Genomic DNA, 23971 nt, shown 5'->3' with positions numbered 1-23971 from the left:
TGTAAACTGTTTCTTGGCTTTGGCTTTCTTTAGCTTTTTTCTTCACCATTTCCCAACAGCCAGCTGATGCCATGCATGGAGGCTGTAGGATTCCCTCCCCCCCCCCCCGGCATTACCTGCCCCACAGCAAGGCAGCGGAGGCCAGGAGCTCAGGTCACTACACGCCTGGCACAGCCTTTCCGGGTGAGCCCAGTGAATGGCAGCTTATCCTGCTGCTAGCACGGCTGCTTAGGGGCCCTCACAGCATTTTGAAAACCATCTTATGGGCAAGGGTGAGGATGCTGTGAAAGACTAAGCCTTTGTCTGGGTAAGTACTGCAAGGGAAGCCATTTCACAAGTCCATGAAGAGGTGGGGGAACTTACCACCTACTAAGGTGGAATTCACTCAGGAGAACAAAAGCTATAAAGTAGTTAAGGTCTACATGTGTAAATGTACACATTAAAAACAACATGAAAAGCTGCACTTCCCATACACCCCCATTGTGTGGCCAGCAGGACTAGGGAAGTGATTGTCCCTTTGTACTCAGCACCCGTGAGGCCACGCCTCAGATCCTGGGTTCAGTTCTGGGCCCTCACTACAAAGAAATACTGAGTTGCTGGAGTGGGTCCAGAAAAGCGTAACAAAGCTGGTGCAGGGTCTGGAGCACAAGTGTGATGAGGAGCGGCTGAGGGAACTGGGGTTTAGTCTGGAGAAGAGAAGGCTCAGGGGGGACCTGATCGCTTTCTACAACTACTTGAAAGGAGGTTGTAGTGAGGTGCGGTTGGTCTCTTCTCCTAAGTAACGAGTGATAGGACAAGACACAATGGCCTCAAGCTGCGACAGGGAAAGTTTAGATTGAATGTTAGGAACAATTCTTCACAGAGAGGGTGCTCAGGCATTGGAACAGGCTGCCCAGGGCAGGGGTGGAATCACCCTCCCTGGAAGCGTTCACAAACCGTGTAGATGAGGCCCTCAGTGACATGGTTTAGTGGTGGACTTCGCAGTGCTGGGTTAACGGTTGGGCTCGATGAACTCAAAGGTCTTTTCCACCCTAGTTGATTCTACGATTCTATGACCGCGGCGCCCTACACCGCACCACCGCTCCCCCCGCCACACTGCGCACGCGCCCGACCCCGCCACGGCCACCGCCGCACGCGCGCCTTCCCGCTTCACGCTGCCCGTTCACGCGCAGCCTGGTCACGTGCCCCCGCGCCGGCCGCGGCAGGCCTCGGGCTCCCTCCGCCGGTGAGCGGCGCGGCGGGCGGGCCGGCGTCCCGGGACACACATGCGCTCACCCGGAGCTAGGACAGGCCGCCTGTCCTTGGGCGAAGGGTAAAAGCAGTCGCCCCTCCTCTTCCTTCTCCTCAGTTGCTGGCGCTCTGCCGCACTTGCCGTGCCCCCGCGGGCGGGCGGGGGAAGGGCGGGCGGCGGCGGGGAGCAGGTGAGGTACCGGGCAGGGGGGCTGTGGGCGCGGTGCGGGGAGCCTCCCCCGGCCGGCATGGGGACGTGAGGCGTGCCGGGCGCCCAGCTCCTCGCTTGACAGTAACCGCCTCCCTCGGCCCTCCTGCGGCACAGCGCCGCAGGGCGCTCGGCAGTCCCCGGCGCCGGTTGGGGGGCAGCCATGGGGGCCCTAACGGGAGGGGGGCGCGAAGGGAGGGCGGGTCCGTGCGCAAGGCCCCGTTCCGTGCCCCCGCCCTCCGCGGCCTGTCCCGGCGGAAAGGGGGTGTCGGTCCTGTCTCCCCATACCGGGCTCCATTGTGGAGAGCTGAATTTAACTGTCTGGGGAATAAACACCCGCAGCCGGCACCCTTGGGTGCTGCAGAGCGAGTGCTGTGCGTGCGGTTTGATACAGGGCTTTAAGCACGGATATGTTAAAATCAAGTCGATCAGGTTATGAGAAAGCCTGGCTGCTGATCAGGATGCTGAATATCAAAAGTGTTTTCATCTTTACATTTAAGTAGTAGTTACGTGGATATTTATGGCCATATGAAACTAGCTTATTATGTTTGCCAGCCACCTCAAGGGAAAGAAATCACTAATCTATATCATGAATGAAAAAGAATCACCCATGTTGATAACATGCATTATAATGAACACAAGTTGATGGCTTAATACGTTACCTGGGTCAAAATCAGCTGAAAATGTTCAGGATTGATCCAGTCTTTCATCCAGTCCCAAGTACATCTCCATTCAATTCTCTTTTCAGCCAGGCTAATGCAGAAGGGCAGTTTGTTACATGCAGGACATAAACACTATTCCTTAAACTTAACCTTGTTTTAACCTAGTCTTTTGTTTGGAAAGGCAGTCAGCAGTGGGTATATTGGAGATACTGTGAAAGGAGACTCTTTAGTACCTCATATGAGGCATTTGTTTTAGGATTTTAATTCATAAAGAGAAGTTAGGAGTTGCGTATGCAATTTGTGTGATATTTTCTTTCTTTTGACATTATGTGAAGACTTACTTAGGTTGTCATTTGCTAAAGGTGCTCCTTTTGCTGTTTCCCAGAATGATTCAGAAGCACTGGTTTTCCTGACAGGATGAGACACTGTATGCTATTGAACTGTGCTGAGTTCCAGGTTTGTAACCTTACCTGGCACAAGCAAAGGAGGTTGGCTACTAGGATGCAAGATCCCTGCTGGAACACGAGAGTTAATCTAAATGAATCTATAATCTGAATGCTACTTAAGTTGTTGCTGTGAAATACCAAAAGAGAACTGTAATGAAATCGTTTGAGAATGTACCAGGTAGTGGATCTTGAGGCACTAATGTGTGTGAATAGAAAATTCGGGTGATGGCCGAATGTAGGTGTAGAGAGGAAAGGGAGAAGTTTGTTTCAACAGTTCCCGTTCCCCTTTATTTCACTGGAAATAAAGCATATTTCCAGTTTACAGTGCACTGCCTTTGCAGAAAGGCAATGAAGCTTCAGCCTTTGGGGAATTCTGCCGTGCAAAACAGACCTATGCTATGGCTGCTATACAAAGAGAAAGCTAGATTGTGAATTAGTTTTCATTTACCTTGTAATACTACTACTTCAATAGTAATGAGAAATGCAGATTTCAGTATTAATCTGTAGAAGAAAAGAACATTGCGTGCTGTTCTGAAATGCTGTAGGGATTTCTTAACATAATATAACTAGTTTAAGACTTTAATCATGTAAGTTCTTTTGAAAAGCATATTTAACACCATTTTTATAAAAATGTGTTTATAGGTCATTGTTTATAATGTAGCTGCATCTGAAGGAATACAAAGTGGCTTTGTCATGCTGACTAACAGCGTAGGGCGTCATTTAATGGTGCGTGAAGCAATGATTCCAAGAAACCTGAAGGTGTTTCCCTACATTTGTGGCAACAGAATGTTGTCGGGTTTTAAACCTAAAAGGAACATCAAGGACTCTTACAAAATCCTGGAGCTTGAGGAAGGATGTTCCCTTGATGATATCAGAAACTCGTATCGAAGTCTTGCCAAGAAATACCATCCGGACAGTGGTTCTGCCACAGCTGATGCCGAAGCATTTATGAAAGTAGAAGAGGCGTACCGAGTGGTGCTCGGTGACGCAATGACCAAAAAGAAAGCAAACGAGAATAATGAAGAGGAGGAAGATCCGTTCAAAATGCAAGCACCACAGCATAGGCACTACTTGAGTTTTGAAGGTGTGGGGTTTGGAACACCGAGCCAAAGAGAAAAGCAGTACATGCAATTTCGTGTAGACCGCGCGACTGAACAAGTGCTGGAGTACCGGAAGCAGAGACTTGAAAGCCAGTTTGTCACGACTGACCTGATGAAAGCCAAAGATGTGAGGCAGAGCAAAAAGGTGAAGATAACTCAGGCGGTTGAACGGTTGGTGGAGGATCTCATCCAGGAATCAATGGCAAAGGGAGACTTTGACAACCTCAGCGGCAAAGGGAAACCTCTGCAGAAATTTTCAGACTGTCCACATGTCGACCCTATGACTCACAACTTGAACAGAATTCTGATAGACAACGGGTACCAGCCAGAGTGGATCCTGTTGCAGAAGGAAATAAGGGAAACTATTGAGCGGTTGAGGAAGAGCATAGTGGCAACTAGACGCAAGCTTGGAGAGCCAATGACGCCATACAGGCAAAAGCAATGGAATCGTATTTGTGAGCAATTCACAGAAGATATCAGGAAATTAAACAAAAGAATTGACAACTTTAATTTAGTTGTTCCTATTCTGAGCAGACAAATGGTGCACTTCAGTGCAGACAAAGAAATTGGTCGAGCACAAAAGACTTATGAAGCGTTGATGGAAAATGGAGAGGTTTCTAATTCAGACACAAAGGAAAATGAAGAGGAAAATGTTAAAAGGTTTGGGTGGAAGTCTTCTCTATTGAAGTGGTTAAACCATACATTGAAATAACACTAATTTATCTGTCTTGTCAAGATTTTGAATGCACTTTATTAACAAAACTTGTAACCCTAGAGAAATTTCAGGTACACTGAAAATGTAAAAGCCAGCTGTGCACTGTTACACCAATTAAAAGGACATGGGTTGTCTGATGTGAGTTTTCAGGTCCTTAATTGATTTATTTGTGAACATTGCTAAGGAACTGTGCTGGTTTGGGCTAGGCTGGAGTTCATTTTCTTCCAGTAGCTGGTATGAGGCTACATTTTGGATTTGTGCTGGAAACAAGTCAGGGATGTTTTAGTTACTGCTGAGCAGTGCTTACACAGAACCAAGGCCTTTTCTGCCTCTCACACCACCTCGCCAGCGAGTAGGCTGGGGGTGCACAAGGAGCTGGGAGGGGACATAACTGGGACCTCAGCTGACCCAAGGGATATTCCATACATGGTATCATGCTCAGCATAGAAAGTTCTGGAAGAAGGAAGGGGGGACATTCAGAGTGATTGCATTTGCCTTCCCAAGTACCTGTTAACATGTGATGGAGCCCTGCTTTCCTGGGGGTGACTGAGCACCAGCCTGCTGGTGGGAAGTGGTGAATGAATTCCTTATTTTGCGTTACTCGTGCACATGATTTTTGCTTTACCTATTAAACTGTCTCTGTCTCAACCCGTGAGTTTTCTCACTTTTACCCTTCTGAATCTCTCCCCCATCCTGCCATGGGGAGTGAGCAGGCAGCTCTGCAGGGCTTAGTTGCCAGGTGGGGTTAAGCCACAACAGGAACAAATCAGTTATTTTTTTGCAGCTTGCTTTGCTTCTGTTTAAATCAAAATTAACACTTGCCTTTAGCAGTGTTAAAGAAAGGGTGTTGAGGTGGTTGTACAGTTACCTCTTCAAAAGGTGAAACTGAGGCATAACAAAAACACATTAAGGACAAAGTGGAAGTAAAAGTCTTGCTGTGCCCTGTTACTTTGACCTTTATCCTATCTTGTTTAAATGCTTACAGCTCATAAATTGTTGACAGGTTTTGTGCCTTTTTTTTTTTTTTAAAGTGCATTCATCTCTTCAAGGTTAAATGAAATGGGAATGAAAGGAGGGTTCTGGATGTCTGGACTTGGGCTGTACGTTCTGCAGAGGTCCATTTTTGGATTTGGCTTTTAACACAGAAGGAGGTCTCAGAAAGCAAATCTGAGTAAATGAGGAAGCCTGCCCAAAACTATACCCTAGTCACAGGGCTTTTTGAAAGCAAGAGGAGAAGGGAGTACTATTTTTCAAAAGTAATTGCACCATTTAAATGTTTTAAGAATACTGGTATAAAAGAACTTGCTGTGAAATACTGCTGTATTATTAGAGTTTCTGGGCAGTGGCTTGGAGGGTGGATAATCTCCATGGTGCCAAAGTTGTATTTATTTTTGGTAACCTCTCAGCTCTCCACACAATCTGATTTTCCTGGGGGACTTTGCCTATGGAAAGGTGTCGCTGGATACATCAGTATCTGTGCAGGCCTCCTTTCTCACTCATGCCTCTGTGACCCAGACTGTCACAGTCTGCACCCATGCAGGAGTTGTGCTATACCCTGCCAGTCCTTAGGAAGGTGTCCCACAGTCTCTGGTATGCCAGGGAGGGGGGTTTCTGCTCTTAGAGTTTCAGAAAGGAAAGCTACGTGATGGTCACATCCATCCTTTGGCAGATGCCCCAGCATCAGCAGAGTCTGGTTTAATGCATTTGCTTGTGGGCAGGTAGCAAACACTGCATGTGATTCTTTTGGTCTTTGTGCTCTTGCTCGTCTAGGTGAGGTCTTAACCAGCAGGTAGGACATTATTTATATTTGTTGGTACAATGGACTAATTGGAATATTGTTTGTCAGAGGATATTATATAATCTACTGATACAATTTAATGGCATTTGTTTACTGGTAAACACTGTAGGTCTTTCAAGCCTTTGTGATACAGCAAATAAGTAATAATGACAAGATGTTTGTCATGTTTTAGAAAATAGGGCTAACCTCAGCCTCCTCTAACATACCTTTTTGTAGGAATGAAGGGAGGAAAAGTAGGGAGAATGGCGCTATGTGCAGATGCATCTGTTGCCCATAGGTCGCGCCATTGGGATGTTTGTGCTATGCCATGCCCTGGTGTTAGCTGAAAGGATGAGAGCATGGCTATTACTTCCTTTCTGTGAAGATTCAGTTAGGAGGCAGAGGTACACTAGTGGGTAGGATTTATTGAGATCCTTGCGTTGGACCAGGGGTGGTACCAGAAGGCTTTGACCTCATAAGCTCCTCACTCATTTTAGCAGCTGTGTGTATGAATGTCTATTTATTTCAATAACTTATCCATGCATTCTTGCTTTTAATGAAAACTAAAACATGCTTTTATGGAAGTTCTTTGAGATAGTACTTTTTTAAAAGATCAGGTTTTGATTTGCATTATGAGCTACAGGAATTGGGACTGAATTGCTGTTTAAACTAATCCAGTGTCAGATTAGAAAAGAGCTAATTGCAAATTGAGTTCATTGCACAAGAGTAAATAGAAACCAGATTGCAATAAATCCAGCATTGATGGAATCCACTTTGGCTCACAATGAAGATAAGTATCAGCAGTTTAAATATTTAAGTTGCCATAATGGATGAGTCAGCACACTGAGTGATTTTTATGTTTCTTTTAAAACTACTTGGTGTCAAATTGAGTAGATGTGTCCTGACTCTCAGCACTTTAAATCAGCCTTGCGCTGTTGTCATTAAAAATTGCCAGGCACAAAAAATCCACTTCTTCAACATTTATGGCAATGATGATGAAAAAAGGAATTTAGATTTTTCTTTTCCCCAGGTGTGTGGAGGAGTGTATTTTTGCAGGGCTGTCTATTTTTTGTTGCTCTGAGCTCACAAAATCTTAAAAGCAGTATTTAGTCAGTACATCTAGAACAAGTAATAGCAAGTACTGCATATGAATTAGAAAATCCCAGGAGAGTATGGCGCTCAGAAGTAATTTTTCTGTCTGACACTAGACTGTTAATTTGAATTTGATAACAGTTACCTTATTACTGACCTGAAAAGGATGAAATCATTGTCGATTCCAGACATGAATACATGTTGCTTATTCCCAGAATTCCCTATGTGTTGGTCTGATTACCATATAGCTTGCAGCTTGAAAGGCTTAGCTAGATGACATCTTAATATCAAGACAAAATATTATTTATGTTTATTATTAAGATATATTAATTGAGGTATCAGGTTTTCTCAGGGTGAGTACTCTGCCCAACAATCTGATGGTGCTTTCACACGCTATCAGCAAGCTGTACAATTGTACATGGTAGTGTTTTCCAATAAAAGGGAAGACGTACAGCTGTAGGCTATCTGAAATAACATCTCAGTATGTCTTGTAAACCCAAGAGTTTCTATATATGCTGTAAATGTTGAGGCATGCTGAATATCTTTCTGTTTCAGGGTAATAATGGCTCTCAGGATGCATGTGGAGTTACAGAGAAGGCTCTGAGGAGAAGAAATAGAAGTCATGAGAAGCAAGAGCAGGGTGTGCTGTAAGAGAGAAAGACAAGTGGTAAATCTTTATTCTTACTGGGAGAAACTGCCGCTGTGAGGGAGAAGGGGATGTGTGGTGTGCCCCCTTGAAGTTACTTCCCAACGAGTTCTGTCTGCCTGGATGTGGCCACCACACAGTTTACCTTCCCACAGCTGTGAAGAAAACAAATGTGTGTCTGCATGGGGGGCGGGTGCGTGTGTGTGTGTGAGGGAGAATTGATAGGAGCTGATAGGAAGAGCCTGGAAAGGAGAGAGGAGGTTAACATGTAATGCTTCCAGGTAAGAGTGGAAAGAAGGTGGCACATGTAGTAACAGGGAAGGAAGTTGGAGAGTAGACGCATGTGAATTACTAAAAAAAGAAAAAAAAAAAAAGGCTATGGTCCTTCTAAATGAATAGCAAAGCAGGAGCTTTGTTACAAACTTTATGGTACGGTGCTGAGCATCGTAAGCGAGAAACAACTGTTCACACTGACCCTTTCTGTGATGGATAGTCTCTTCTCTGTGGCTTAGCTGCAGACCTGGTGGAACACAGTGAGCGCATACAAATGAAGGAAAAAAGGACGGGGACTGATAAGAAGAGTAGAAGGCTTTGAGTACAACTTTTAGCTTTTGCGTGGGATTTTAGGGGGCCAAAGTTTAACCATCTTTTAACAAGGAACTGAATATTCTGTTGCCATTTGGTTGCATATTTATTTTGCACTGCCTTTCTCACAGTGCTCCTTTACTTAGTGCCCTGTATTGCTCTTCATCGTTCTTGAGCAATATTCTTGAAATGCATTCTTTTTTTTTTTTTTTTTTTTTTGTTTATCCTCTTCCACTCTTCAATTTCTACTTCTGGCTTTTCAGATGGATTCTGTGGGGTTTTTTAATCTTACCAGAGTGTGAATTTTCAAACTAATCACTTTCCTAATTTTGATACTTAATTCAATTGCAGCATTCCCCCTTAGTATCTCTAAAATCTTGACATCAAATCTTTTATAATAGGCAACAGTCTGTATTTTACAAGAAGATGTGTCTGTCTTAAGGTATCTCTGGTGCTGGTAAAGCTCTTTTTCCGATGCTTTGGCAAGAAATAGGCCAGAAAGACAGAAAAAGAGAACCGAATCCCACATGTGGGAAGGATGAAGGTGTCACCAAAATCTGGGAAAATAACCTCTCCAACCAGAGTGACAGGTTAGAAAGCCAACATTACTTTACTGTGGGTAATTATTACTTAATTACTGTGGTGCATGGGGGATATCTGCCTAACATGCACACTGAGAAGAGGCAGTTTACATGCCTTTATTATATACATATCATAATTCTGTGAAATGCCCGCCCAGTTCTCGTTAATCATTGCATATCGTAATTTGGGTAGACAAGGCCACAGTGCAGGCACTGTAAATTCGAGTAGTGGTCTTTGAGGGTCATGGTGGTTGGTTGGGGAGGAATCCCCCCCCCCATTTTACCCTCTTATGGAAATCCGTTAGTTAAGGACGTCAGAATGCATGTTTAGTCTTTCCAATTAGCTATATGTTCTTGTTTGGTCAAATTTACGACCCTGTGAGGCTCCTCGAGTTGTTTTCTTGTGCAGCTGTTTATCTATTTCTCAGGCCTTATCAACAGGAGGAAGGCCTACATTGATTTGAGAGAAGATATCTGGTCCTTGTTACATGCCTTCCTTATCTTGAGGATCCTTGTAGCCTTATCCATGATTGTGTCTCTATACTCAATGGAGTACTTGTTTTAATTCGGTGTCAAAGGGAATTCATTGAGAGTCAAAAATTTCGGGTTGGTATATTTTGGGCATGTTCAAAACCATGTTGCAAGCAGACATCTATTCACATCCATTGTGCAACTGAAACATGTAGAAACACTCTTGGCTCTGCCTGGCCATGGCAGGTACGGAGAGGTGCTGGGGTGAGCAGTACTGGGCAGGGCACCCTGCTGGCTCAGCCCCAAACCCTGTTCGCTTATTGTATTGGGGAATTGAGACTATGAGGAGCAAGGATGTGGGCATCAGCAGGCTGCTGCTGAGGGTGGCGTAGCAGTGGTGCAGTTACTGCACCGACTGTGGCTGGGAAATGCCATGAAGTCAGAAAGGAATAATGCAGATACTTCTTCCTGGACAGCTGAAAGAGGAACTCAGAATTGCTTATTAATTCTGTTTGGGTTTATGAAATTCAGCCTAGGGGTAAGCCACAATGGTGTTTTGTAGTGAAGTTTATATATTTGTATATGGGAGGTGCTTGGAAAACATTAAGATGAGCATATTGTGCTTTACCTTTGGGACAGTGGAAGCTGGCATAGAACACAGAATCACAGACTGGTTTGGGTTGGAAGGGACCTTAAAACTTATCTAGTTCCAATAGAACTGCCACAGGCAGGGACACCTGCCACTAGCCTCCGTCCAGCCTTGCTCATAGGTGGCGGGGGAGGTGGCTGTGGGCACCTGAGGCGCTGCCCAGCCCAAACGGGGGGGGTGGTGGGGAGCACGCGGCGGGGGGAGAGGCCACAGTGCCCCGCCCAGGAAGGAAAAGGGCGGGGCCTGCGCCGGCCCCTCCTGCCGCCTGTCCCTCTGGTCGCTGGTGTGGGCAGCCGCGTCGGCCAATCGCGGTGCCCCATGCTCACCCCGCCTCTGGTGACGCGCAGTGCTGGGTTGCGATTGGCGGTGGGTCGCGTCGCTCGCGGGTGTCTCAGCCCCCGCGGCCGCGCTCGCCGCAGGCGGAAGAGTCTCGCCCAGGACGGGGGGTACGTGCGGTCGCTCTGTTCGTGCCGCTCCGCCGGCGCCGAGGGCGGGGCGAGGGGGGCCGCGGGCAGCGCGCGGCCGGTGCAGCCGGGGGCGGCCGCAGCTGCTGCAGGGCGGGGGGAGGAGGTGTTTGCGGGAGGGGAGCGGGGGGGTACCCGTGCCCGCCGGCAGCGCCCGCCCGCTTCCAACGGCCCTCGCGCGCCCCGGTGCGCCGTGGGGAGCGGCAGCGGCTCTTCCCGCCTGCGCCCCGGGCGGCCCCGTCCGGCCCGGCAGCGGTGCCCGCTGGGCTGGGGCAGCGCGAAGGGGCTCGGCTCGGCGCGGCCCGGCCTCGGTGCGCGGGGTGCCCGTCCGCGCGTCCCGTCCGCTCACGGTGGGGCCGCGACCTTTCGCCGTAGCGCGGCCGAGCCGCATGAAGTCACGGGCCTGGCTCCCCCCCGGGGGCAGGGTGACCGGGGGGTAGCGGGGCCCGACCCGGCCGCTGCAGGGACGCGGTCGGGTCTCCCTCAGAGTGCCATTAACGGCGTCTGGGAAAGGGAGCGGCGGCGCTGAGAGGAAAGTTTGAGGTGCGAAGAGGAAATCTTCATAAAATGGCTTATTTTTTTCTAGGTAGTGCTTCCTTCAGCGTAACAGTTACTGTCAGGACTTTGATTGCAGCTCTGGGATTCCACCTCATATTGCCCCGTCATGGCTTGAGCCCATTAAAGAAATATCGATGCACTTAGTCTGTGCTTATGAGCCAAAATAGGCCTGTGGGTAATTGCAGAATTGATCTTTATTCCTGCCTTGCTCAAGTCTTCAAACTTTAATACTGTTCTTAAAGAATGCTTGCTGTAGACAGCAGCCACAGTGCTCTGTGGCTCAGCATCACACAGATTCGTGTAAGGTGATAATTTTGACAGAGTCTGATTTTTGTGTAAGTTCATTTAAAAGTTCCTTTTTCTCCCCTCTTCCCATCTCTGTAATACTTAAAAACTAGCCAATATAGCATAGTAGTGTGGGAAACTGAAAGTGAAACCACACATAATGACTGAAATGAGTGAGTGGTCTAAAGATCCCCCTTAAAAAAAACAGTGGACTTAATAGAAATGTTCACATAAGCTTCTTACAGCGACCAGTGACCAAGTATCATAGTACACTCATATGGGGAAACCATGTGGCTTAAAGCATGTTTTGATAGGTTGCTCGTAGAAGATGCTGTTGTCTTCTGCAAGGAAAATAGGGTTTTCTTACTGACTTTAAATTTTTCTCTTCCTCCTGTCTATTTTTTACTTTCTCCTTTGTAAATAGGAGGTTCTGTTCTTCACTAACCTGATGGTGTTTCACGGCCTTTCTGGAGCTGAAGACAGTTTTCTTTTTGCAGACTTTCTGTATTTTCTTGCAGCTGCTTTTAATATTTTGTTCAAGTGAAATCCATTCATTCTGGGAGAGAGACACAGACTTTCAATTCTTGTGTTTTCATTTCACTTCATTTGCCTTAATATAATACTGTTTGTTTTAATCTGAGCACTAGCATCCACCACGTGTTATTTTTACAGTGGGTATAGCTGTCTTCAGTCACCAGTTTGTTCTTTAAGTGTTCTTGTATTTTTGTTTATTCAACGTAAGTGAGAAATGCTTCCCTAAGTGAGAAATGCTTCCCAAGAACAGTGGGAGAACCTGTCTGCCCTTGGAAAAGGGGAGGAGACAGATTGTAGGAAGGGCGTTGAAGGACAGCTAATGAAAGGGGTTTTACCTGTTTCCTTGCCGTGAAGTACGTGGATGTAAAAGTTTAAACCAAGAGAGCAAGTTTTGTGCCTTTATTCAGGTAAGAAACTCCAGCTGAATGTGTGTGTCTTAATCAGAGTTTTCTGTCTATGTAGTAGGATATAATTGGGCTAAAACTTACGCATGTGTCCATATAAACCCATATGAGGGTAAACTTTAGCCTAGCTTTTGTGGTCTTGGTGGAAACTCGGCTTCGTAATGGCACTAGTCTTTCACAGTTGAAATGTAGGTTATTTTTTTCTTTTTTTTTTTCCCCTATGGTTGTTGAGACCTACATATATATGGAACTGGTTTGGGTTGGAAAGGACCCTAAAGATCATCCATGTGGAAGGGACACCTTCCACTAGACCAGGTTGCTCCAAGCCCCGTCCAACCTGGCCCCGAACACTGCCAGGGATGGGGCAGCCACAGCTTCTCTGGGCAACCTCTGCCAGCACCTCAGCATCCTCACAGGGAACAACTTCTTCCTAATAATCTAATCTAAAGCCATTTCTTTCAGTTTTAAACAGTTGCCTCTTGTCCTGTCAGTACAAGCTCTGGTAAAAAGTCTCAATTTTCTCATAAGCCTCTTTTATATATTGAAAAGCTGCAAGAAGGTCTTCCAGGAGCTGACTGTGAAGTCGAAAGAGTTTTGCTAGGGTAAATACTAGTCAGATTTTGGTTTGGAAGTTGTCTTAATTATATTAGCTGACAAAAGAAATTACACATCCCCTTTAAATCATAAAAAGGGAATGTTGGGGTTTTTTCATTTTGTTTCAGCCTTTTTGAGTAGAACAGTTTTGTAGAAGTAAGAAGACTTACTTCATTAGGTCTTCCAATAATTTAACAGGCTAGTTAGGTATTGCAGAAGGGTTGAGGTCGGAAGGCAGCTCTGGAGGGCATCTTGTCCAGCATCCCTGTCAAGCAGGGCCACCCTGAGCCAGTTGGCCAGGAGTGTGTCCAGACGGCTTTTGAATATCTCCAAGGATGGAGATTCCACAACCTCTCTGAGCAACCTGTGCCAGTGCTCGGTCACTCCCACAGAGAAAAAGTGTTTCCTGATGTTCAGAGGGAAGCTCCTGTGTTTCACTTTGTTCCCATTGCCTCTGGTCTTGCCACTGGGCACCACTGAAGAGAGCCTGGCTGCGTCCTCTTCACACCCTCCCTTCAGGTGTTTATAGACATTGATAAGATCCCCCTGAGCCTTCTCTTCTCCAGGCAGAACAGTCCCAGCTCTCCCAGCTCTTCCTCATAGGAGAGATGCTCCGGTCCCTTCATCATCTTTGTGGCCCTTTGTTGGACTCTCTCCAGCACTTCCATGTCTCTTGTACTGGGAGCCCAGAACTGGACACACCACTTCAGGTGTGGCCTCACCAGTGCGGAGCAGAGGAGAAGGATCAGCTCCTTCCACCTGCTGGCAGTGCCTAATACAGCCCAGGGTACCATTCACCCTCTTCACTATAAGGCACATGGCTCGCTCATGTTCGACGTGGTGTCCACCAGGACCCTCAGGTCCTTTTCTGCCAAGCTGTTTTCTAGCAGGGTGGTCCCCAGCATGTACTGGCAAATGGGGTTGTTTTAGGTGCAAGACTTGGCACTTCCCCATGCTGAACTTCATGAGGTTCCTGTCAGCACATTTCTCCAGCCTCTCGAGGTACCTCTGAGGGGCATCCAAGTAGAGGGTGAAAAATAATTTCTCTTCTTTTTGACGTTTCTGAAATATTTTTTCCAGTGTTTTTTCTTGACCTGTTTTCTGAATTACAGTACTTTATGTTACCTTTGAAGGAGATGGTTACATTTAGCTATGTTAATGCTATTTAAATGGTCCATTATGGGAAAAAATGCCAAAGGAAAATAAAGCTTTGAAAAAATACAGCTTCAATTACTCCGAAAATGCCTGAAAGTGTATTTACAGGCAAGGTAATGACTTCTGTAGGTTTGACATAACCATCGTTGTGTTCAGTGGGGAGAAGAAATAGCAGAGGATTTTTTTCTATTTACTCCTACCTGTGGCCAGCTGCACCACAGGGTGAAATCCGTGTGGTGTTGACAGCAATGGAAACCATGAGCTGTGTTCCAGTGTTGGTGGGCAAGAAGCTGGCAGGGAAAAGGAAGGATTACTGCAGGATGAGGAAGAGACACATTCACATTTGAAGAAGAACAAAAAGGTACAGATGGAGCCATTTTAAGAGTGGAAGAGAAGGGAGGGCTGTAGGAGCAGTCGTAAATCTGGAGTAGCACAGTGTGGCAATTGCGTGTGAAAGTTATAGGAAGAAGAGGGATCTGAAAATTGCTAGGGAAAAATGTAGTCTGGGAAAATACATGGTTGAGCCCAGGTACTGTACAAAAGTAAAAGTGATTTTGGAATTGAGCGATTGATTTTAATGCTTTAAGGTAGCATCATAACTATGGATGGATTTCTGGAACTAGACTTAGCAGGACAAACTTTTTAATCTTATTCACAGGAGGTGGGCTGTGTTTGCAGTGTAGGCTGCCCTGCTTTTGGCTGGGATAGAGTTAATTCTCTTCCTAGTAGCTGGTGCAGGGCTGTGTTTTGGCTTTAGTGTGAGAACAGTGCTGATAACACACCGATGTTTTAGTTGTTGCTGAATAGCACTTGCTCTGATCAAGGACTTTTCAGTCTCTCATGTTCTGCCAGTGAGGAGGGACAAAGGAAGCCGGGAGGGAGCAGAGGCAGGACACCTGACCCAAACTAACCAAAGGGGTATTCCATACCACAGCACGTCATGCCCAGTATATAACCTGGGGGGAGTTGGCTGGGGATGCCAGTTGTTTCTTGGGGATGGGCTGGTCATTGATCAGCCGGAGGTGAGCAATTGTACTGTACATCACTTCTTTATTCCTTCCTCTCTTTCTTCACTACCAGTATTATTATTATTACATTTTACTTTTATTTTAAGCTGTTGTTAACTCAACCCACAGGTTTTACCTTTTTTCTGATTCTCATTCCCATCCCACTGGAGGGAGGGGGGAGGTGGTACTTAGTTGCTGGCTGGGGTTAACCCACAACAGAGGTAACCTCTGGTTATGTATGTATTTATTTTTATTTCACTTCTTGCTGTAGACTTCTAATTCTTAATGAAAATGTCCTGCATCAGTCTGTCCTGTAACATAATCATAAAGGGCATTTGTCTGTTGTTAGCCTTTAACAAGTATCTTGAAATTACTTACAGCAGTTTGGGAAAACACAGAAGTTGACAATATAAAACAAACCAGAACGGCATTAAGAGTTGCTGTGAGTCACTAATAAATAATTAGATAAATAGAAAATACTAAATAGAAAACCAGAAAATACTCTTAACTTCTGACACTCAGACTATATGTGCTCATCATCTTGCAGTGTGAGAACAGCCGTAGTGTAGTGCAAAATCTTTTACAGCTCCTGTCTCAGCAAATTGTTTGAGAACTCTCTTATTTCAGTCACTTTGTAACTAATTAACTTTGCTTTCTCTTCCCGCATTTAAAAGTTCTGTGTGATCCTCCCTCTGTGAAGTGGGACATTCTTTATCCTTGGTATTTGTTGATGTACTGAGTTGATCCCTTTTTCCCTCTGTCAGAAGGGCACTGTATTATCTGTCTGATTTGGAGACTGAAAATATGGGTATCTTATGCAAGGTTCCTTGGCCTGATTCAAAGACCACGTTCTCGTCTGTGTAGGAAGCCCTGTTGTATGTATCTTACTGTTTTGAACTGCTAATGCCAGGGAGGACATTAGATTTGAAGGTGAAACCTAGATTGAAATAGTTGCTTTTTTTCCTCTTTTTCTTTGCTTGCATTTGTTTTTGTGTTTAATTGGAATACACAGTATATTCTATTTCTTTTCTGTTTCAGATATCATGATTTATATATAACGCCTAAGTTTTTGGGTTGTGTGATGATTTTATTTTGTAATTCTGTTTGTAGGGTAAGTTGTTTTTTTAAATATAGCTCAATATAGAATCCACGGGGTAAAATGGAATACTTAATTCTGTAAAAAGAACAGGTATTGTAGAAATTGCTCGTGAGAGTTGTCAAACATCTCAAGGTTTTGCTACTTTGTATTAAATGCATCTTTGGCTGTGTTTCAGGTCTTGAGGACAAAGCTGTTAATGGAAAAATTAATGTGTAAGTACAAAATAAGAAGAGCAATCTGATCTTTGAGGAGATGGCAGGATTCCTAGACAACTTCCGCTGGCCAGAATGTGAGTGTATTGACTGGAGTGAAAGAAGAAATACTATCGCTTCAATAGTTGCTGGTGTATTGGTAAGTTTTGAGAGGATGCGAATCAGAACTGTGTGGGTAAATTTGGAACTATGACAAACAGTTCCATTTTTGTTTCAAGTTTTGTGCAGTTCCACTCCTAACTGCATGTCAGTCCTGTGTGTTTCTTTAAGATCTTTTTTACGTGCAATTATTAGGCAGCTTTTTTACGAGTCACATAACTTTGCGTTTTGTCTGATAATGATGTACCATTTCTGCACTCTCTTCCTGAAAAAAGATTGACAGTCCTACTTGATTTTTTGCATAATTAGATATGTTAGAACACCAGTGTTATACATGGTTTGCATCTTCCGTGTTTAGAATCTGGATTCTTGTTTTTAAAGCTGTTCAGGGAGTTTAAACAAACAGTGATACTTAATTTGAATAGAAAATGTGACCGATACCCAAATGCTTCTCTGAAGATGTTAAGTTTTATGTAGAAACTGCATATCTAACAGATTTAGAGCCCATCTTAAAGCTAATAACTTCCTAGAATAGTTTGTACTTGTTGAAAGACAGCTAAGCCTATGGTATGCATGAACTTTTGCCATGTTTTGTCTGCATGTCTCTGTACCCTTTCAGCCTCGTGATGCTGGTTTATTTTATTTCTAGTTTTTCACAGGTTGGTGGATAATGATAGATGCTGCAGTAGTTTACCCTAAGTCAGAACAAATGAACCATGCATTCCATACTTGTGGGGTGTTTTCAACGCTAGCTTTTTTCATGTAAGTGTGTATAAAGGGAGTTCTTACAAACATGAGCTGTTAAATACAATTTTTACTAGACAATGTGCTATACGATAAAACTTTGAATCACTTGGTTGTAAATGACTTATGAGTAATCTTCTTGTACCTTTTTGCATGGCAATGTAAAGGCCTTTTTTGTTTTACCTCTGGCCTTTGTTTCTGATCATAGTCTGTTTATTCATTGTTCTGTCTATCTGCATCTCCATCTATTTAGGGTCAGTTGCTTTTCCTGTGCACTTCAGCTGAATGTAAGAAAGCAGACTTTCCTTTATGCAAATGGCTTTCTATAATAAGTATTTAGATTCCTAGACCAAAAATTGTGTAATGCTGGCCCAGTTGCTTACTTCAACATAAAACATTTGACTGCATTTACCCCTAATTTTAAATAATTTTTACAGCTGTCTCTGGCCCGAAACTTCCTCAAATGAGAGAGGTAGCAGTAGTATAGCTGTTGTTGTTATAAAGATGTAAATGTGGCAAGCTTGAAGAAGTAATAGCTTTTATTGAATCATACAGTGATGGTGAGAAAAGGATGCATGTGGATATGCAAGACCTTCTTAACACTTGGTATCTGGAAGTTTCTGGTGGGTTTGTTTTTTTTTTTCCCCCTCAGCAGTGTAACTTGTTTTAAGAAAAATGCATTGTCCCTCCTTAGAGGGTGTTTCTCACTGAAAACTTACGGTATTCATTGTGAAGGAAAGCAACTTGTGTCAGAATCATGAGAGCTCTCTATTACTGGCTGTTATTATTCCTGGGAAGTGGCTTTAGGTAGTTTTAAAAGTTGAACAGCCAGAAAGTGACCAGGAATATTACAGACATTAAAAGGGCAATTCTTTCATCTTACCTGTCTGTTAATGTAAAACTTGAAGTAAAACCTGGGAACAAATATGGGGTTTGCTTGAAATCCAATTAGAATCCTTCGGTTAAGGAATAATATGTGATTATAGAGAATGACAAGTAATTTTCCCAGTTTGTTGCATCTTAAAAAAAGCTAGCTTTTTACTTACAGCTTTAAATCGATTTTCTAAGAAGTGCGTACACTTTCTTTGTTCCTAGGATAAACGCTGTATCAAATGCGCAGGTGAGAGGAGACAGCTACAGTGATGGATGCTTAGGAAGAACAGGTAAATCAACTCTAAAAATCGTGCTGAGTTGAAAGACTGATTATTTAGGTGTTGGGGTTTTTTCTAAGTGGTGGTTAAAGAAATCAGAGAAGTTAAGAACTTCACAGAAGTTCATTTCTTTACAAAATTAACACTTGGAGATAAGTACTGTCTTCGTTAAAAAGGTAAACTTAGAAAAATTCAACTTCTGTGTATCTCAAACGCCTAAACTTTCCTTTGCAAATTGTGTATAGCTGCTAGGAGAAATAAATTTCTGCCCTGTGATAGGCTATGGAGCAGACATTCTGCAAGAGTGTCTTATTTTAGAATGTACTGTAAACATTCTGTTTCCTTTGCGTGTCACCTACTCTGTGGTGTCTGTGGACTTGCTGTCCTCTCTCTGCTTCCATTCGTAATTCCCTTGCTATTTCCCATGCGAATCCCAGCATCTGTTCTCATGTGAGCTGTAGAATGGCAGACCAGAAATGTGGTAGGATTTAGTGATTTCTTTGAACTGGCCTATGATGCCTTTTTTGCGTGTCATTCCTAAGTCAGCTTGAGAGAATCTTTGCATAGAAATATTTTTCCTTTCCCACGAATGAGCAAGTTGATTGTTTTCAATGGCACCATCTTCGTTTTTCAGCAGGTAATGCCTAGCTATGGTAGATGTTGCCCATCTGAAAATATCTTTCTGAAGTGAGCACAGGAAGTGTTAGTTTTACATACCCTGTTGGAATGCCATCTTTTCCTTAGAAACAGTATGGCTTTGGCAAAGTACCTTATCATTAGTCCACTCCAAGTTGTGTTAAATGATGTTATAGGCATTGCCTACATATGGGGAGAAATTGCTGATAGTTGTGTCTGCTCACTAAAATAAGGGGAATCCAGCTACTACGTGTTCTACTAGAGAAGGCAAATTTGGGTTTATCTTGTCCTTAATACAAGGTTTAACCCTTCCCCTCTGTGCCTCCAGCGAGATAACTTATCGCGTCATAACAGAGTAGTACCTTGTCTGTCGCTGTGGGTAATAGCCTACGTGGTTCTCAGAGGTTTTAATATTTCCTGCAGGTGCTCGTGTCTGGCTCTTCATTGGCTTTATGCTGATGTTTGGTTCACTTATTGCTTCAATGTGGATTCTTTTTGGAGCGTATGTTACACAGAGTAAGTTTGTTTATTTTCACATACAGCAAAGTACTTTTACTGTCAGCCAAAAGGCAGAAAATCCAGAAGAATGGAAGTGTGTGGCGAGTTCTTGGCAGAGCCATACCATCTAGTTTTGTAGTCAGAGTGATACTATGAACAGTTGTTTAAATACACCTTCCAATACAAAAGAATTTACTGTTTCCTTTGTTGCTTACTTTGCAGACACTAATGTTTACCCTGGATTAGCAGTGTTTTTCCAAAACGCGTTGATATTTTTCAGGTAAGTTATCTGGGCACATATCCCTCCTTCCAAGGGGTATCTGACTTAACCTCCTTCCGTACACATTAATACTCCTGGAAAGTGAGTTCTGAAAGCTGGAGGCTGACTCCGGACTTGGACATGGCACATTGTGGCGTTTGCTGTTCTTAGTGCAGGACCCTCTGTCTGTCGGTTCATTACCCACCCTGACCTTAACATGGGGGGGGGGTGGCATGTAAGCCAAAGGGACCTCTTGGGTCACTTGAGTAAACCAACATACTACACAGAACTGATGTGAAATTATTCAGTGCATAAACTGACCAAAGTATTTCTTAAAAGCTACATTTTCTTTTTTTTGTTTACTCTGCTACTTTTTTCTACTCCTTTTGCTCCAGTGCTGAGAACCACCGCTTTTATTTGCCCCTTCTGAGCCCGTGAGACGCTCTTCATTTCCTTCAAGCTGCTGTTAGTCCAGCTCACTCTGGTTGATAATGTGCCTGACCGAGAATATAGACAGTATTCTAGATGAGATGCTGTCAGTGTCAGGAATGCTTTCATCTCTGTACTACAAATACCATGCCATATATCCTAACAGAACTAGGTGGGAGATCCTATCGCCCTTTTCCTGACTGTTTCATACCAATGGCATCTGACAATCGATACACCTAAATTTGTTTCTGCTGGGTGAGCTTTCAGTTATTAAGAGTGACTTTTTTTTCCTAAGAGCATGATGGTACTTTTTGTAATATTACGCTTAAATCAATTCCTTTTACTTTGTTTAGTATCAGTAAGTATATCATATGACACTTTGGAAATATTTGTATCTGTAATAACTCTTTTTATGTCAGGTACTCTGTAATCCAAGGATTTTGTTATTTAATAAAAGACAACGAAAGCACTAAATAGTGCAAGTTCCAAGATCAGTCACTGCAGAAGTTCACAGAACCTCCTCTTTTGCAAGTTCTTACCCACTTAAATTACTGTGCTAACAGTTTTCCTCTAGTACCATACCAAATGCTTTGCAGCGAGCTGGATTGACTGGCTCCACTGTGCTTCCCTGTTTGGAAAATCAGTTGTGTTCTGGCAGGAAACAGCAGTTCCCAAACCTCTTTTGTAGTCTTGCACATAGTTTAAATGGAGGACTGCTGGAGGCAGGCTTTGGAGAATTGTTTCACCGTGCCTGAAATCTTTAGTCTTATTTCAGTGGTTTGATAAACTTACTTCTGAAGCTGCTGCTTGTTTCTGAAAATGTCTTCCCTTAGTTCCCTTAGTTGTTATTGTACTCTGTATGTAGATGTATTTTAGGTTTGTTTCCTTTTGTCTTCTCAAACTTACAAAATGACGGTCTTTTTACTAAATAAAAGAAGAAAAAAGCAGTGACATTTGATAAGTCCACCCATTGCCACAGACTTCTTTCCTTAGAGCAGACGAAGGTCAATCAGCAGTGACATTCTAGCTGTCCTGATCCAAAACTTTTGCTTTGATTGAATCAGATTCTCTTCCATCAGTGTTGTTCCGCAATGTTTTTATCCCTTGAACTACATGTTTCCTTCAGGACTCGTGCTTCTGCCCTCGTCATTACTCCACCAGTGTTTTTTACTTAATTTAACATTGTGTATTAGTAGTTCTCTGGTTAATTGCCCAGGTGTCTATCACTTGTTACTGTTGTTCTCAGGGTCACTATTTCTCATTTCCCTCCCTCTTCATTCTCTTATGATGTAGTATGACTGTGCCACCTCTTTGGCTATAAAGGAAAATAATTCATAGTATAAGAAACAATGAGGAAATCATGCTTGGTTTTGTTCCCTCAATGATTTTTTTTATTCACGACAGTATGTAATTGCATCCAACCTTATAAAAAGAATTTTGGAAGTCAAATTGTAATTTGGATCTCGCTTACTTACCCCAGGATCAGTATTCTTTCTGATTCGCTCATAAAAATGTAATAGATTAGATTTTATCCTGGCATGATGCATTAGGTTCAGCTGGTTGCTGGATGCCAGGATGAGACTTGCTGCTCTGTAACTCTCGGGATTGGTCCTGGAATCTCTTAAATTCCACATTTTTTTCCTTCAGAAGGGCAGCTGCTTTTAAGTTTTTTATTGGAGCAGTTTCTTCAGTTGGATCTCTCAGTTTTAGCAAGGCATAGTAAATGGAGTAAAAGTACAAACCCCAGATACTAACATGAATAAAGGTTACTGGGGGGATGTTGATTTGCAGTGTAGATGGTATAAGAGTCTAAGGATATGATTAAAATTACTTTCCAACCTTATGTATGTCTGATTTTTATTTTTTTTTCCCTTTAGTACCCTGATCTACAAGTTTGGAAGAACAGAAGAGTTATGGGCATGAGTGATCCCATATGGCATTGTCTAGTCCACAGTTGCTATGTCGTACTATGTATGTAGATATATTTACATCTATTTGTTCTTGGTTTGCTTTCTAAATTGAATGAACTGAGGCAAATTACAGTTTCTGTAATAAGATCCCTCTTTTCACAGGGCAGATTTGTGAATATGTACATACGACTGTATATATCTTAAAAAGGGAACGTCAGGCTTGCTTTCTGAAACCTCCAGGCTTATTTCTTCAGATACAGGGGTTTCTGTCGACCCCTGAGGCTTGATCTTCCAAACCTTCATGTGTGTCAGAGACTTCAGGGGAGCTATTAGTGAACAAGCAGGATAAAGGCTGTACGCTGTGAAAGGGGTAATTGCTTTTATGTATGGGAGAGCTCAAGCCAGTTCTGCGAGGGCTGGAGGCAAGGGCTGCCTGTGTAAGCGGGAGGAGTAGCCAGCGCATGGAAGTGGCACGGCTGAGCCTGCCTTTAATGAGGGGAAATTCTATTGTATGCTGAGATAAAAGCTGATTTTAAGAATTTTATAACTGTTCAGACAAACACAAAGTAGCTATTTTTTTGTAAAAGGTTATGAATTTTTAAACCAGGCCCTCTATCAAGCAGGTTGCGCATGGCAAATGAAAATGTTCTTGACTTGTGATTGCTGTAGCACAGACGACATTTGGTAGCACCACAGTCCTCAGAATTAATTTCATGCTGTTCTGTGTAATAAATACCAATTAGTATTTTATGCATTTACTGGTATTAGAATGAAAACCAACAAACTGATGCCAGTCATACTTAAAGAATATAAAGAATAAAGGTGAGTCGGACTAGCATCTTTAAAATTATGCTAGCAGAATTTCCTTCAGGGGAAGCCTTTTGCTGATAAATGAACAGTTACCCTGCTACCCATTACCTTTTCTATTTAACAGGCAAGCATTTCAAGTGGGGATATAGTATTTATTGCTCACAGTCTTACCTTGAAATAATTGCCACTTTTAGGACAGCCATTTGCCCCAGTTAAAATGTATTTATCTCCTAAATTTCCTGGGCACTTTATGGGAATAATTCTGTTGTTGAAATCCAGTTTCTTCCAGCTGGAGTATGCAGAAAGGGAGAACAATTATGCTTTATAACTTTGGCCTGATCTTGTATATTCATCTGGCTGTTGGTGACTTCATATTACGAGTTCAGTGTGGTTTTTAAAGCATTTGGATCTACCTGGTGTCGAAGAGCTTTTATAATGCTCCATCTATAAAGACTGCTGAGCAAACGGTATTACACTGCAGAACATACCTTCTGTGCATGGTTACTGTATCCTGTTCATCATCTAATTGCTCCCTTGTGGGAATCTCTCCAGTGGACAGAATATGAAGCAAATACTGCGGCTGAAATTGTGCTACTGGCCAGACCAACTTCACCCCGGCCTCACCGTCCTGCAGTGAGTTGCAGTAGATTCACTGCTGTTAATCAATCAATCAGAGCTGTGTACATAAGTTGTCTGTTTGGTTGTCATTTCAGAAAACTGCAATAAACCTTATCTTATGTTCTCAAACTAGTGAATTGAGCAGGAGTACTCGTAAATAGTCCAGTAGTACTGACCTTTGAGCAAGTCTTACACCAGGTAATAAGTAAAACCAAAGGTTTTTGGTTTTAGGTCTGTCATTTCTTGCTGAGGAGATTAGGAATGTTGCTGGCTTTTTTTTTTTTTCCTAAGTGAGAAACCAGTGTGGCCTGTAACTAATCTCATTTACAGAATCTTGCACCAG

The 23971-nt window shown here is 43.4% G+C and overlaps 3 protein-coding genes across 12 annotated transcripts in view; 2 read left to right on the top strand and 1 right to left on the bottom strand.

Annotated features, from left to right (window-relative positions):
- Positions 1–1355, bottom strand: part of LOC115601577 (trifunctional purine biosynthetic protein adenosine-3-like) — a 28602-nt gene extending 27247 nt beyond the window's left edge. The window contains exon 1 of the mRNA XM_030471789.1: positions 1276–1355. The gene's annotated coding sequence lies outside the window, so the exon portion shown is untranslated. The remainder of the gene's footprint in view (positions 1–1275) is intronic.
- Positions 1106–4503, top strand: DNAJC28 (DnaJ heat shock protein family (Hsp40) member C28). Of its 3 annotated transcripts, none has more exons than XM_030471660.1 (2): positions 1106–1421; positions 3189–4503. In XM_030471660.1, exon 2 carries the CDS (start codon positions 3240–3242, stop codon positions 4356–4358), a length of 1119 nt encoding a protein of 372 aa, XP_030327520.1. In that variant the 5' UTR covers positions 1106–1421; positions 3189–3239; the 3' UTR covers positions 4359–4503. The 3 variants fall into 3 exon arrangements, with proteins under 3 accessions (XP_030327520.1, XP_030327539.1, XP_030327531.1); XM_030471679.2 differs by having other exon boundaries at positions 1120–1225; XM_030471671.1 differs by having other exon boundaries at positions 1186–1312.
- TMEM50B (transmembrane protein 50B) lies at positions 1164–23760 on the top strand. 8 transcript variants are annotated; one of them, XM_030471775.1, is made up of 8 exons: positions 10511–10608; positions 16438–16613; positions 17223–17335; positions 18413–18480; positions 19528–19620; positions 19825–19882; positions 22168–22261; positions 23492–23760. In XM_030471775.1, exons 2-7 carry the CDS (start codon positions 16515–16517, stop codon positions 22211–22213), a joined length of 477 nt encoding a protein of 158 aa, XP_030327635.1. In that variant the 5' UTR covers positions 10511–10608; positions 16438–16514; the 3' UTR covers positions 22214–22261; positions 23492–23760. The 8 variants fall into 8 exon arrangements, with proteins under 8 accessions (XP_030327612.1, XP_030327620.1, XP_030327594.1 ...); XM_030471769.1 differs by having other exon boundaries at positions 22363–23757; XM_030471752.1 differs by lacking the exon at positions 10511–10608 and adding an exon at positions 1164–1225 and having other exon boundaries at positions 22168–23760.
- The last annotated feature ends 211 nt before the right edge of the window (positions 23761–23971 follow it).

Source organism: Strigops habroptila, chromosome 2 (assembly GCF_004027225.2).
Source record: "Strigops habroptila isolate Jane chromosome 2, bStrHab1.2.pri, whole genome shotgun sequence".
Taxonomy (NCBI): domain Eukaryota; kingdom Metazoa; phylum Chordata; class Aves; order Psittaciformes; family Psittacidae; genus Strigops; species Strigops habroptila.
The sequence above is the reverse complement of the archived record's forward strand: the minus strand, read 5'-3'. Positions and strand labels throughout refer to the sequence as shown.

Excerpts from the sequence above, each read along its gene's own strand:
- TMEM50B (XM_030471752.1), top strand. The coding sequence starts at position 16,515 with ATGGCAGGATTCCTAGACAACTTCCGCTGGCCAGAATGTGAGTGTATT. Across the intron at positions 16,614-17,222 it reads CAATAGTTGCTGGTGTATTG|TTTTTCACAGGTTGGTGGAT; the intron begins GTAAGTTTTGAG and ends TTTTATTTCTAG. Across the intron at positions 19,883-22,167 it reads AACGCGTTGATATTTTTCAG|TACCCTGATCTACAAGTTTG; the intron begins GTAAGTTATCTG and ends TTTTCCCTTTAG.
- DNAJC28 (XM_030471660.1), top strand. The coding sequence starts at position 3,240 with ATGCTGACTAACAGCGTAGGGCGTCATTTAATGGTGCGTGAAGCAATG.